Source organism: Ursus maritimus, unplaced genomic scaffold (assembly GCF_017311325.1).
Source record: "Ursus maritimus isolate PB19 unplaced genomic scaffold, ASM1731132v1 scaffold_27, whole genome shotgun sequence".
Lineage (NCBI taxonomy): Eukaryota > Metazoa > Chordata > Mammalia > Carnivora > Ursidae > Ursus > Ursus maritimus.
The window spans coordinates 10,264,589-10,280,085 of NW_024425230.1; the positions used below are offsets into that span (position 1 = coordinate 10,264,589).

Genomic DNA, 15,497 nt, shown 5'->3' on the forward strand with positions numbered 1-15,497 from the left:
GTACAACCGGGCTCCTTTCATTGATTCTGTTTTCCATGTTAATTTTGAATGACCACTTCTGGTAAACACAGATACTAAGTCCTCCACAGCTCAGGTGTCATGAGCGTAGACTTAACATTTCACCTGCAGATTTCCTAGCATACCATGCGTATCCAGAGCCCCGAAAAGGCTAAAAGGCAGTGGTGGGTCCAGAGGGAAAAAAAGCGTGTCTGAACAAGGCTCCTGTGTAAAAGAAAGTGGTGGCTTGGGCTGACCCTTGGGGACATCATGTCACTTCCCCAGGAAACTCAGTGATAAGTGTTTTAAATCACCAGAGACGGTGTTGATAGTCTCTTCAGAAGGTAAATGTACGTCAAGTGTAGGGAACTTGGAGGGTTGGTACCCTGCTTCTAGAAGCCAGCTTTTGACAGAAACTACCGTGTCACTGGACAAAGCCAACCTCCACTGAGCAGGGACCCTGTCCAGGCACTGGCAGACACTTACCATGCATGGTCCCAGCTCATCTTCCCAGCACTGACCCCACCCAGGCATGCTCTGGCCATGGTCCACAGGGTTTGACCTGGCAAGGTGGCGTGTGGGACCTGTCAGAACAGCGTGGCTTTGCAATGTTGTAACAGGCGCTCTGTAGTCAGGGAAACCGAGGCAAAATCTATTGTACTAGCATGAGCAAGAGGTGGTTAGCATCTAAACTGTGGCAAGCTGATTGGCTTCGTATTTATCTTTTCCTTAGGATGGAGGGATTTGGGCTCATGTTTTATATAAACTTTTTTCCAAGCGGATTTATTATTATGATTTGGAGGTATTACTTTTTCATTCTAAAGCCAGTATGTTGCCCTCCTCTGCAAAAAGAAAATGCTTTTCCGTGTTACTTGTCACTGTTTTATATTCATTCCCCTCCGGAATAAGCTTCCCCAGGACTTAAATTAATTGGCAAGTGCCTGTTTTCCTTGGTGCCCACGGAAAATAATCCAAGGAATGCCACATTGTAAGGTGAAAACATTAATCTCGATTTTTTTTTAAAGATTTTATTTATTTATTTGACAGAGAGAGACAGCCAGCGAGAGGGGGAACACAAGCAGGGGGAGTGGGAGAGGAAGAAGCAGGCTCCTAGCGGAGAAGCCTGATGTGGGGCTCGATCCCAGAATGCCGGGATCACGCCCTGAGCCGAAGGCAGACGCTTAACGACTGCGCCACCCAGGCGCCCCTAATCTCGATATTTTTATACTTTAGAAGAAAGTTGAAGAGAAAGAAAGAGATCAAATAATTGATAACAATGCTTATGTGGGAAATAAAGCATACAGTGTCCATTTGGAAAACACATTTGCTATTTCCACCTAGCCTTTGTAATTTTCTGTCCGTCCTTTTACCTGTACTTTGATTATAGAAATAAAAGGAACATATGAACTAATAAAAATTTGAGTAACCAAGAATTCATATCAGAAATTGTTAGTTTCACTTTAAATAATTTTTGCCCTACCCAAAATAGAAAATGCTGGGCCCAAGTTGTGCTAACTGGTGTGTCTCTCTGCAGCTTCGTATGATGTGGTCAGTGAGCAAGCGCATGACTTTACCACGAAGCAGATGCTCTGGTCTCCATAATAATATGTTCCTTCTGAGCAAGTGCTGTTTCTTAGCAGAATGACCTGTGGTCAGATTGAACAAAGATGGATTTGCACACCCTGAAAGAACGTGGGATGGGAAAAGCTCCTAAATTCTCACGTGAATTTTTTTTTTTTTTTTTAAATCTCCAACAGAATAATCCAGTCCTAGCACCTCCAAGCCTGAGCAAGATGATCCAGATGGCTGGGGAGATTGCAGATGGCATGGCATACCTCAACGCCAACAAGTTTGTCCACAGAGACCTTGCTGCCCGGAACTGCATGGTGGCCGAAGATTTCACGGTCAAAATCGGAGGTGTGTTCTTAGCTTTCCAGATCTGAGCAAGAACTAAACTCACACACGTTTCAGGGACCGAGTTGGCATTAGCTTACCTGTGAAGAGGTTTTCCAATGCATCCCATGAGGACAGAGTCTTGCTCTTGGGAATAATGTGGTTGTCTCCAGTTGATAGCCAATCACAAACCTGGCCAGCGTGGCTCAAATCCGGATAGCACATGTGGGCACAGCGGAACAGGTACTGGGCAACGATGGGCTGAGGCCATGGTCCCTGAGTGCCTTTCCTGGCACTTGAGGCATTTCGTGGCAGAACAGTTCCAAGCATTGGTTACAGAAATAATTGAGGCAACGTCCTCAGGTGATTTTGACTTGGGAATAAAAGTTGCCATCCAAACTGCCAGTATTTTCCCCAATATTCCCAGCTTGAAAGGAGCTTTGTCTTCCCAGTGGTCTGTGGAGTTTTCTAAGAGGTGAGGTCCCCTAATGGTGAAGGCCCTACACAGAGCAGGAGCAGTGACAGGGAGATGGCAATCCCTCAGGTAAGGGAAGACCACTGCTAATTGGGGTTCACACCCAGGTTGGCCAACCTCTAAACTCTTGTCTGTATAATACTTAGCTGACCAACCTGCTGGTTAGACCTCTTGTTGCCACCACCCACTCAAACACCAAAAAAAGGGGGGTTGGATTGCATTTCTGGTGCTAATTAGAAATTCATTTCAGCCTTTAGGTTTGGGCCTTGCTTCAGTCTCTTAATCCTGATTTAAAACAACAACAACAACAAAAACTCAAGGCTGCTTAGGAAAGCACCTGCTCTTACCAAGACCCTTATTTTCCTACTATGAGATGATAATGGTTCTGAAAAGCATCAAATATTTATCCCGAGAAGCTGTAGGGGATAGTTTACATCTGAAATCTATTTAAAATTAATCTCTTGGACTTTGCTGACTTTCCCAACACATAAAACAGACACAGAGAGTTAGACAAAGTGAGGGGACAGAGGAATATGTCCCAAATGAAAGACCAGGACAAAATCACAGCAACAGAGCTAAACAAATCAGAGATAAGCAATATGCCTAATAGAGAATTCAACGTAGTGGTCGTAAAGATACTCACTGGACTTCAGAAAAGAGTGGAGGATCTCCTTGGAGACCTTCAACAAAGTGATACAGAATATACAAGAACCAATCAGAGATGAAGAACTCAATAACTCAAATTAAAAATGCACTAGAGAGAATGAGTAGTAGAGGAGACAGAAAAACAGATCCATGAGCCGGGGGAGAAAGTAATGGAAAGCAACCAAATGAAACAGGAGAAAGGATAAGTTAAAGGAAGTTAGAGGATAGGTTAAAGGAAGTCAGCAACACCATCAAACGTAGTAACATTCACATTGTAGGGATTCTAGAAGGAGAAGAGAAAGCAAATTTATTTGAAGAAATAATAGCTAAAAACTCCCCCAATTTGGGGAAGGAAACAGACCCAGGAAACAGAGAGACCCCCCCCCAACAAAATCAACCAAGGAGGTCCACGCCAAGATACATCATAATTAAAACGGCTAAAAGTAGTGATAAAGAGAATTTTTAAAGCAGCAACAGAAGACAGTTACATACGAGGGAAAACCCATAAAACTCTAAGCTGATTTTTTCAGCAGAAACTTTGCAGGCCCGAGGAGAATGGCATGATATAGTCAAAGTACTGAAAAAATAATAATAAAGTTAAATAAAATTAACCTCTTTATCTAGCTCTTGAACTGTCTATTCCGGAAATGCTCATGTTTCCTTAGCAATAATTTTTTTCTTTAGCACTGATCTTGAATGAACTGTTTTGCCCCTTTAGTTGTGAACGATGAATATCCCCTCTAGAATGGTTATCAAATGAGGGGTGATTTTTCATTTGTAGGAGACAGAGGTGATGAACAGAACCATATCATAGAGCAAACACCCCTTGGGCATCAGAATTACTCAGGAGCCACCAGTGTGTCCCTGGATTTGGCCCTTTGAACCATCCACACATCTGGTGCCCCTTGAAAGCCCAAGAGGCTGTTATGCTCCAGGGTTTCCAAGGAAGAGCCTCTCCGGCTGCTGTCTGGGCTTTCTTTGGGCTTCCTGCTCACTTCCCCTTCCCTTTCCATTCTCCTCCCTTCTCCACGGGGACTCAGATTGTTCCCACAGAGATGCCAACCAGCTCCCCTTCCCTAGTGCTAGGGAACCTGGAAGGCCTGAGCTTAAATCCTGGTTCTGCCAATAACTCATGAGACTCGGGGCAAGTGCCTTAAGTTCTGTGAGCCTCAGTTTCTTTCCCTCTGAAATGGGCATGCTGATATAGCAGGCCTGAGAGATGGTGGGAAGAAGTGGGTGCAGGGGAGCTCTAAGCGCATGCCTGGCATGGATGGGGCAGGTCCTCAGTAGATGTTAGTTCCTCCGGCCATCGGCATCGTGCTTCCCGCCCTCTTCCTGGCACATGCAGGAGCTCAGTTCATGCTCTTCCTGGTTTCACATCACGGTGGGAGAGCTACTGTTGTGCCACTTGCCGTTTGAAGTCCAGGTCAGCAAGAACTGTACATATCTGCCGTTTAGCCAGGTGGCACATTTATAGTGGCATAGTCTTTGTACTTGTGGTTTTTCTCACTTAAATTTGAAATTTTTCTCTTGTGTTAAGAAATAGCTTGTGTTCTTTTTCTGGGATTTCCTCCCCCCCCCCCGCCCCCCCGTTTTGTGCAGGTAAAGGCAAGTCCTCTCATTTGCAAGTCACTGGATTAATTCTGAGATAAGACTTCAGCATTTCATTTTTATTCTTCACTGGTGTTCGAAAGCCCTGTTTTTCCAATACCCAGTGTCTCGTGGATTACAAACATGACAAGTAATTCTACCAGAGGCAGTTTGATGGTCCTCAGCTCAGTCGCAGTAAATTGTGTTGGTTAACGTCCAAGGAACTTTATTCCCTCTGTTTGCTTTGTAGCCTTACCGCTTTGTGGCACAGTGAGAGACATGAACGAACATTTTAGAAAGGAGAGCAGCCCTTTCTCCTGGGAAGGAGAACGGAAGAGCCTTGTAAGAAAAGGTTGTATGATTGAGTGGAGAATCAAAATCGGACAAAGAAGCAATAATTTAGGGTTATAAAGCAAGCCTGCCGTCAAACGTAATTATGTGACATCTTCTAGACACATGGAAAATGGAAGAGATTTTCAAAAACGAGTGGGAGTATTATGTTGAAAAACATTATTGAGTAATAGCTCCAAGGGCCTAGTAAATAGCATCTCCTAGGCACCTTACTGGGTACTTTTTTTCCCCGTGAATCGGTACTTGCAATATTTTCCCCCATATTAAGCGGCAAAACTATTTCATTTCCTCTGGTCATGGGCAGTGCTACCAAGTAAATAAGAGTCAACACACTCTTGTCTATTTCGCCAGGTTTTAAAACCACATATAAGGGACCTTTGGTCTACACGGTACCTATTTTCTTGATAAACTGTAATGCTTGATAATTTATAAACTCCTCATTTTAAATGAATAAAGAAATTGACTATTTATTTATTTACTTGGAATTAACTTTTTAAAAAAGATTATTTGTGAGGGAGAGAGAGAGTGAGCAGAGGGAGGAGTAGAGGGAAAGGGAGGGAGAGAATCTCAAGCGGACTACCCTCTGAGCACGGAGCCCAACTCAGGGCTCGATCTCATGACCCTGAGATCATGACCTGAGCCGAAATCAAGAGTTGGATGCTTAACCAACTAAGCCACCCAGGCACCCCTGGAATTAACTTTTTTGAAGAGTCAAATTATAAACATATTTGAAAGCAGAGATTTTTGGTATTTTCCTTGTCATGTGATTAATCAATTATCCCTTATCGATTCTGCATTATACAATTGCAAACACTGAGGTCCAGCCTCCTTAAAGTGTGGCTCCCCCTTGGATACGGGTATAGGGCCCTCCCCTGCAGCAGAAACGGGACATCTTTGCTTCTGCCCTCAGAGCTGCTCAAAGTGCATCACTCTGGCACCTTCTCTCCACCTTACAGATTTCGGTATGACAAGAGACATCTATGAGACAGACTATTACAGGAAAGGAGGAAAGGGGCTGCTGCCTGTGCGCTGGATGTCCCCCGAGTCTCTCAAGGATGGAGTCTTCACCACTCACTCTGACGTCTGGTATGAGACACTTTTCCTATAACACGAGCCCAGAGCCCTCCTGCCTCCACAGATCCCATTGGCTTGGTCTCAGGGCTTTATTCTTCTCCTGTTTTCTGGTCACTGTTACCCCATTTCCAGCTTTGCTAGTAAGTGTTATGTGGGCCACACTCCTGCATTGTCTGAGGGTTCCTGTTGTGGGCAGGCTAGCTAAGGGCATTTGTGGGATCTAAAGAATTTATAGGACCAACATTTCTTTCGACCCTCAGTTGCTCACTAAGCAGCCAGGAGCCCTGGAGACAGAACACCGGGAGCCGGGACGTGTCCGAGAGCTTCACCTCTCCCCCGCCTGCCTGCTCGCATTTTATCTTCCCCGGCAGATACTTTGCGTGTGTGTGTGTGGCTGCCTCACCTAATTAAAATTTCAGATTGCAGACATTACTTTATTTAGACCCAAAGCATATGAGTCCGGCTGTGTTTTCTTGCTGGTCCCATCTGCTGTCTGTCCTTTTTCAGTGGGCTACCATCATAGTTGACCCAGGGATGGTATGGAAAGCAGAATGTTTCCCTTACTGATAAACGTATCTGGGGGTAGGAAGCGTACCAGCTGGGGAATGCGGGGGACTCTCAGTAGTACCGTTTACTGTGATTCATCAGCAGCATGGTGGGGAGGAGGTCAGGTTCTAAAATACAACTGAGGTCCTTGGCAGGCTGAGGTCCTGGCGCATCTATCTTCTAGCACGTCAGCCAGTTTCTTGGCTGTCCTCTTGGGGGATCCCATTGCTGGTGTGTTACAGAAATGGTAGTTGTTTACGCCGACTGTCTGGGTGACCACATAAAAGAGCTATTTCAATGGTGACCGACATCATTTTTTTTTTAACCTCATGAACCTTTCACGGTTCAAGGGCCTTGGATCTGACTTTGAAGACAGGTGCAAATTGGAAATAGCATTTGAATACGACCCGGCAAAGCGCGATTGCTTCTCGAGTTCACGTATGAGATCTGTTTTGCAATCAGCCTGTCCAAGATAGTTCTCTCTTTGCTGTCGAATCAAAGTGCTTACCACCATTTTTAGGTGTAGAGATGATGGGGAGAGGACAGGCCTGGGTCTGTTCATGCATCCGATTATTCTAGCCTCCATGCTTCCAAAAGCCCCGAGGTCAGCTTACAGCGTGATCAAATAGAAAAAACTGTGAGAGCCAGGGAAAACAAGGGGCAGAATAGGAAGATAAAACTAGAGTGATTGATATCTCCAGGCTAATTTTGCCCAAACTCTGGTTAGCAACGATTGCAACAAGCAGCAACAAAGGGACATATAGGGTGTTCGATGCCAGTTTTCTCCCACTTGACAGCATAGATGTTATGAACCAATAATATATTTATATAAACAAGAATGGGTGTTTGGTATTCATTCCATTCAATGTCCAGGCATTAAGTACTGTAGATTTTTATTTTTTAACACAGCCTTTGAGGGTAACACAGGTAGGTAGGGTAGGCCAGTCAGGACATTGGTGAATGTGGAAGGTTTCTCAGCTTCCTAGGATCTACAGCTTGCCCTGTCGAAGGAATGTAAATCATTTTAGATTATATTCAACAGCATAGTCATTCCTAAGCAGTTGAAAATCTAGAAAGAGCTACAAAGACTTTTATTTGACTTTGTAAAAGTGATCCCAGAATCTCAGGTTTGGGAGTTGTCCCTGTGGTCCCGTGCAGCGTCCAGGTCCCATCCACGGCATCTTTGACAACTAGTTTTGGGTTTTTTTTTTGTTTTTTTTTTTTTTTAAGATTTTATTTGTTTATTTGACAGAGAGAGAGCCAGCCAGCGAGAGAGGGAACACAAGCAGGAGGAGTGGGAGAGGAAGAAGCAGGCTCCCAGTGGAGGAGCCTGATGTGGGGCTCGATCCCAGAACTCTGGGATCACACCCTGAGCCGAAGGCAGACGCTTAACGACTGAGCCACCCAGGCGCCCCTGACAACTAGTTTCTGGGCTTCTGCTCACATTTCCAGGGACTGCTTACTCCCTCCCTCACAAAAACAGACCACCCTCCTTAAGACATCGTTGTTCTTTGCAGGTCTTGCTTGCACTATGCTTACATCGGTCTCTTGGTGATACCCATTGGCCCTTCTCTGTGGCACAGTTGCACACCTGCTCTGTTTTTGGTAAGACAGGCCTTGGAGTCACAAGGAAGTGGTCTCTTTTCTCTAGTTTGAACATTTCCACATTTTTCTGCGGCCCTGTGAGATTTTATTCCCAGGCCCTTGGAGGCCGTGTTTGCCCCTCCTACAGCTTCTCTACGGCACTGTGGCCCCGCCAGCAGGTCCTTCGGGGTAGAAGACACGAATGTGTTCCCTTTCTGAGCACCTGAACCACCCTACGATAGCCTTCATTTCTCGACTTCCTGGGGTTTCCAAACTGCCACAAATATCCAGGGCTCGTGACACCCATTTGTAATCATTCACTTCTTCAGTGGCTAATTAATGTCAGCGGGAACGTGGGTCTCTCTGTAGGTCCTGAGGCGTGGTGACTGAATGCCGACCCCAGGCAGCACTGGCACTGACCTGTGAGATTCACAGCAAGTTGCACCTTTTCTGGGGAAAACAGCGCTCGTAATTAGAAAAGGCGTCACGCAAAGGCATTTGGCCAATGTTTCAAGATGAATTGTATCCACACAATTCATGACTTGGTTTTATTTGAAGACATTAATACTAGTGCCACGTTGCAAATCACCTGCTTTGAAAAACACGTGGGTTTAGCCTGTTCTCAGCATCCCTGATTGGCTGTGAGGTGAGGTATGTTTAGGAATGGGTCCATGCCCTCGGAGGTCTGCAGTAGCTTGATCCATGTTTCAGTGGCTCCTGGGACAGCTGGTGGTGCTAGGGGGGGCATCTTGGTGTTGGGTAGAGATTGTTCAGCCTCCATCCATTGGACTCCATACAGCTGGTTGCATCCCGTGAAGGATGACCGGACGCCAGCATTAAGTGGCCCTCACCGACAAGCGATACTGACATCACACAAGAGTCACTCTGGGGAAAGCATCTGGGGGAAAGCCGGGCCTCTTACCTGCTGTGTTACTTCACGGGTGTGATCGCGAGGACGTGGGAGGCCCAGGACATGCTCGGTGTGTGCCAGAACAAGGTGACGAGAGACACACTCCCTGTCCTTGAGGGGTGAGGTCGTATGGACAAGAGGAAGTGATCCTGACAGCTTAGAGTCACGGAAGCCTGGCCAGAAGAGATGGGATCGTGAGGCACCCTGAAGTATGAAATGTCACCTGTGGGGCCAGGAGGACGCGGGTTCCTGGCAGCAGGAGTGCTGGGGGTCAGCCACGGTGGCAGGATGTGCTTGCTGCCTGTAGAGGACAGTGGGACTTCCTGGAGGGAGTTAGGGTAGAGAGAGACCAAGGGAGGCTGCAGACCAACTTTGTGTTAGGGGCTTGGGCCCGATCCTTCAGGTTCTCCGGGGACGTGTCACACTTCTGAAGGAAGAGTGGCACGGGAGCGTGCCGTTGCGCTGTCCCAGCGTGTCCACTTTCGCTGGAGTGTAAGCAGCGTGCAGTCAGGGGAGTGCCGTCGGCCAGCGAGGAGGACCGCGGGCGTGGGGGTGGGCTCCGAGGAGGGGGAGGGGCAGGTGACCTTGGGTAGACTGCTCAAGTGAGGCCAGAAGAGCAGGGCTGCGAGACAGACGTGAGGGGGAGACACGTGACGTTTACGGATAGCCAGGTGACCGGGAGCCTGAGCCGGGGCAGCCGGGGCTGAGAGGGGCCGTGCGGGAGCCAGCGAGCGAGACCCGGCTGCTGGAGCCTGGTGTTCTCACATGGGCCCTCTGGCGAGGCGGGACCTGCGCTCGGTAAGAACGGCAACCTTGTCCTTTCTTGGGCTGAGCTGCCTGGCAGACGGGAAGGTGGGGCGCTGAAGCCTCCGGGGCGTGCTGCTGCTGGAGCAGGCCCACCTCGGTAGGAGATCCCACCGCCGAAGCCGCGAGAGGAGCTGGCTGCCCTGAGCCCGAGCCTCTGAACGCTGCACAGAGGCCCCTGGGTCTTTGGTTTTTCTAGGGCTCTTGTGCAACGTTGAAGACTATTTCTTGGTCACTGGAAATTAAAAAGGGCCTTGGGTGGGTCAGTCCTCTGCTGAGATTCTGTATTTGTGTCTCACATGTGCTCTTAGTAGCAATGTGCACAGTAACCTTTTGGTCATGGCAAAGGAGGCATAGCTTGAAGCAGGGAGTAAAACGTTCTGGTACAGAGTCCAAGGGCCTCCTGGCTCAGGCTCCCGGCCGGGGTCCCGAGAGCTCTCCATGGGAAGTGCCAGGCCCCAGAATGTTCGGTGCGGTGCTGCCCGCACCCCTGGCCTTGCACAGTCCTGTCGGAAGCCCCTCAGGCCATTTGCTGCTGACGAGCCTGCTTTATTCTGCTGAAATGAACTGAACACAAAGGCAAATAGACCGAGGAAAATTTGTATAAGACGGCAGTGTGTGCTGGGAAGGCACCTTTATTTTGCAGATCACAGCATCGCCTTTTTAAACATTATCTGCCTGACCTTTCTGTGTGCGTGTATATGTATTTTAATTTGTTTTCCAGTTGGATCTTCTAAACAAACAGGCAAAACTGCATGCTTGGCAGAATGGCTCACTGCTCCCCTTGCTGAATCGACTCCTCAGCCCCTTTGCCCCTTGGCTAAGTTCTGCTTAAGGACCCCTGGCTGCCTGTGAGCCCTGTAACCAGCCAGTAGCCCCCTCCTCACTCCCCCCGCCGTGAGACTGAGGTCTTCACAGGCCAGCAGCTCCCCCGGCCCCCGTGGGGCTTCTCTCCCCACCGGCCCCACTGGACCTGGGAGATCCCCGTTGAGCTTTCCAGCACTCCAGACCAATGAAATCAGAACTGTGCTCAAGGACCCCAGGCATCAGTGTGTTTTAAAAACTCGCCAGGAGGGGCGCCTGGGTGGCGCAGTCGTTAAGTGTCTGCCTTCAGCTCAGGGCGTGATCCTGGCGTTCTGGGATCGAGTCCCACATCAGGCTCCTCTGCTAGGAGCCTGCTTCTTCCTCTCCCACTCCCCCTGCTAGTGTTCCCTCTCTCGCTGGCTGTCTCTGTCTGTCAAATAAATAAATAAAATCTTAAAAAAAAAAAAAAAAACTCGCCAGGAGACTCTGCTCCACGGCCAACATCGAGAGCTACTTGGGTACAAGTTTCCAAAACGGGGGAGCTCATTGAAGGGCTTGGATGTCCCAGGCTGCATTCAAGCCCACGACACCACTGTCCCGTGGGGCCTGGGGATCTGCCTGTGATTACAGAATTGAGACCTCGGCTTCCTCCACATGCGCCAGGGCCGTGTCTCCTGTGCGGGGAACGTGAGCAGCAGCAGAGGAAGACAGACGTCCCCACCTAGCGAGTGCCCAGCACGCTGCAGGACGCTTGGCCGGCTGCCGCCCGGCGGGCAGGGGCCCGGAAGCCAGCGCAGGGACGTGCCGGGAAGGCAGGGGCAGTGTGGTCTGGCCTCCCCTTTCTGAGCCCTCACGTGGTTCCCTGTGTCACCGCAGGTCCTTCGGGGTCGTGCTCTGGGAGATTGCCACGCTGGCCGAACAGCCATACCAGGGCTTGTCCAACGAGCAGGTCCTTCGCTTCGTGATGGAGGGCGGCCTTCTGGACAAGCCGGACAACTGCCCCGACATGCTGTACGTATTTCCTGGGCCCCCGCCGCTCCCCCTCGGGTTCCCTGATCGGTGACCCCGGGGGGCAGGGGATGAGGGGTTCTGAGAGCCGGTCTCTCCGGCAGGTGCCGTGATGGCCGGGGGGCAGCTTAGAAGAGGGTCATCCTGATGGCAGGACCCCGTGCCTTTGTGGAGCTGCCTCAGTTTCACGCCGTCTCCCTTCATCTTTTACTTCTGACGTTTCTCAGGCCACACATCTCTGTGAAGTATTTGACCAAAGCCATCCTTGCCCGTCTTCTCCATGAAAAGTTTTTAAAAAGGGCGGGGGGCAACAGCATGACACCGAGTGCTCATTAGCCACCTTCCAGAGCTTTCCACAGCCACTGGCAGGCCTGCGGGCGCTGCTCCAGGCGGCGCACACGGAAGCCGGCCCACGCCGCTGTCCCAGGGGTTCCTGCAGGTGTCTTCCCTGCCGGGTGCAGACAGATTCGTAAACCACTTAAGCGACATGCTCTCTGGAGCTTCATCCAGTGACCTGTGACGGGGACCTGGCTCGCGGTTCGGCTGACCTCCGTGCAGACACTGAGCCCGGCTCTGGGCACTGGTGGATCTGCCACCTCACAGCACTTGAACCAAAAGCCTTCGGCGTCTTGTTGCTGAGACTTGCCGGTAACGGCGGAGTGTCCGTGATGCCTCCTGGGCCCCGCTGCTCGGCGTTCTTAGCAGAACCCCTCTGTTGGCGGAGGTCAGAGCTGCGGAAGGCAGCTAGGCCTCGTCGTCTGTCCAGAGGAGGTCAGAGGACGATGTGAAGGTGTTCTGTGGCTGGGGCATCGGGTCCAGGACAGGGACGGGTAGACAGCGGTGCACTTGGTTTTAACACGCACGTTAAGGTGAGGCTCAGAGATTCTTCCGGATCCCAGTGGGGAGAAGGTAGGCTACCACTACTAGTACTTCAAGACCAATTAGGGATTTTCCAAAAGTGCTTTTCAGGACATGTTTGGCTTCACATGGGGAAAGATCCCGGAGGAATTGTGGGGCTGTCTCTGTGTCTATGGGGAAGACCCCTACAACGGCCTCAAGTGAGCACTGCCTCAGGCCGGGGCCTCAGAGTGGGGGACGGTTTGCAGAAATCATGTCAAGTGGATAGCAGGGAGACTGGCCTTAACAGTCACGAAAGCTTCACTCTTTTGAGTCCCTCAGCAGTTTCCTTGGGCCAGGAATCCAGACACAGGTGTGCTGGCCGCTGCTCAGTCTCACCAGACTGAAATCAGGGGTAGGCTGGGGCCGCCGTCATCGGAGGCTCCGGGCCTCCCTCTTCCACGCCCTTCAGGTTGTCCTCGGGATTCAGCCCTGTGGCTGCGGGACTGGGGTCCTTCCAGAGAGTGGGTCTCCTCCCACGGAAGCAGCTTACTTCTTCAGAGCCAGCAAGAGCATCTCTGCTGCTTTTACCATTTGTTTTACCTGATGAAGCCACATCTACCCCAGATAACTTCCCTTTTGGTTAATGCAGAGTCAACTGATGAGAAAACTAAAATAACAGAGTGAAATCCCATCATCTTCCTTAGTCCGACCCACATTAGGGTGAGGAGTTACACGAGGCATTTACAGCAGGGGCAGGAATCTTGGGGAGCATATTAGGGTCTGGCTGCCACAGCTTGGGAAGCAGAAACCATTGTCCATCAACAAACCAAGGTTTTGTGGTTTTTTTCTGAAGGACGTTGTTGCTACCAAGACTGAATCCCCAATCTCCATGTAGATGTGGGAGGCCTTGTTCCCATGGCCCTGACTGTGCAGCTGCAGGGCCCGCGGGCTGCAGGAGACTCGGTGTAGCACCCCCGTGCTGGGACTACATTAGCTGGGCCCTGTGCTCTGTAACTGCTGCTTCTGAATGTTTGTTCAGCTGAAGCCTGTTCTAGCCCATGGACAGTTTGCATGGAATTAAGAAAGAAGACCCACGATCGCCATAGGGAAGGCAGCATCCTTGCATCTGCGTGTGTGTGTGTGTGTTGGGGGCGGGGGAACCCACTGATCACCTGAGCATGGGCCTAGGGTCGGAAATTTGCAGGGCCCTAGACATGGGGCGCAGTGTAGGCCCCCCAGTGACAGGAGGCTCCACTTCTCAGAGGGCAGTGCATATGGCGGCAGGGAGGGGGTGGTAGCTGAGACAGGGTGGGAGGCAAGGGGTTTCCCAGGTCCCTCGAGAACCTTCCCAATTAGCGCCTTTAGACTTCAGGACCCAAAGTTAGAAGAGACTCAAAAGGTCACTTGGTTTTTAAAAAAAAAAAAAAAAAGTCACTTAGTGCATTTTCTTGCCTAGCGTGGAAATGCTCCCTCTCCTGACCTGTACCAGGTTTTTGCTGCAGCACAACATTATCCCAAACCTAACAGTTTAAAACAACCATCAGCACTTGCCATCCCACAGAGTTTCTGAAGGCTGGGAACCCGGGAGCGGCTCGGCCAGGGCTGCCGTGGGCGGAAGGCTTGACTGGGGCTGGGACCCACTTCCAAGGTGGTGCGCCCATGTGGTCAAGTGCCAGGCAGCTGGCTTCTCCTCGAGCAGGATTCAGCAAACGCTTCCTCTAGGAGGACAGAGAGGAAGCGTTTCAGCTCCTCCCCTCTGCCGTAGTGCCAGAGCAGTCAGGGGTACCACGTGATCGAGCATGGCTGTGCTCCCGTACAGCTTGATCTGGGGGACACCGAAGTTTGAATTTCTCATAATTTTCACAGCACAAAATATTATTCTTATTTTGATTTTTTTTCAACTGCTCATAAATATAAAAACCATTCTTAGCTCCTAGGCCTTACAAAATTGGCCACTAGGCTAGATTTGGGCCATGGGCACCTGTAGCTTGGACAAGAGCAAATGATTCCAGAGCAGAGCAGAAGCCACAGTGGCCTTGATGGCCTAACCTTGGGGGTAGCCCTCCGCGATGTGGGAAGAGATTACAGGAGGCATGCATAACAGGAGGTGGGGGTCCGTGGGGGCTGGCTGCCACACCCCCACGGACTCCTAGTTTCTCTCTGAACAGTGTGGTCACTGTATCTTGTCAGCCCTTTATAAGAAAAATCTTCCTTCAGAGGAAAAATCTGCATAATGGAGTGTGAGGAGTGATGCCCACCGAATTTGCATCCACGGGTCTGCTACCAGAATAGAGGCGGTGGCTAGAACTGTGTGTTGTAGCAAGCTTAGAGACAGTACGAGAAAGCAGGTGTGCGTTGCATTCATGTGATTGGGGGGTGGTGGGAGGAGAGGTGTTGTTTTTGAGTTTTCTCTTTGACTCGGATGAATGTTGGCCGCTGAGAAACGTGTGGGGCTGCTGAAGTTGATCTGCCTCCTGGGGCCTGGAGTTTTGATATGAATTTAATATGCCTGGGAAGCAGCCCACCTGCCATGGGAAAGGCAGGACACTTCCTGTTCCCAGCATAGAGTGACAAGGAAACTCACATGGAGAGGTTACTGCTGGATATTAAATGTTTAATTCACAAGGCATTTCTGCTTTGCCATCCAGAACCCCCTGGGCAAACTGTTCTCCCTTCTAAGAAAACAACAAAATGAAAGGAGGCGAGTTGGTTGTGTGGGGAGTGTCTGTGTTGCCCTGGACTGACTGATGAGCTTAGGTAAAGAACTGTTCTGGGAGAGGAGTTCTTTTGTTACGGGCAGTGAAAGAATGGACTCCTGTTTCTCCCAGAAGAGAGTCGAGTCACCGAGCTCTTGGGAGTTGCCCAAAAGCCCCGCCGGGCCTCCAGGTGGAAGACAGACCAGTTCAGTTGTATGGCCCCAGAGGTCGGAGCGGGCAGCAGTAGGGTAACGTGGCGGCGGGGTGTGCCGTGGCTGCT

At 50.0% G+C, this 15,497-nt stretch overlaps 1 protein-coding gene across 1 annotated transcript in view; it reads left to right on the forward strand.

Moving 5' to 3' along the window:
- The window catches only part of IGF1R (insulin like growth factor 1 receptor), a 294,529-nt gene that overhangs the window by 267,358 nt on the left and 11,674 nt on the right, over window positions 1–15,497 (forward strand). The window contains exons 18-20 of the mRNA XM_040642718.1: window positions 1,755–1,914; window positions 5,908–6,037; window positions 11,550–11,684. Of these exons, the coding sequence (XP_040498652.1) occupies window positions 1,755–1,914; window positions 5,908–6,037; window positions 11,550–11,684 (425 nt within the window). The remainder of the gene's footprint in view (window positions 1–1,754; window positions 1,915–5,907; window positions 6,038–11,549; window positions 11,685–15,497) is intronic.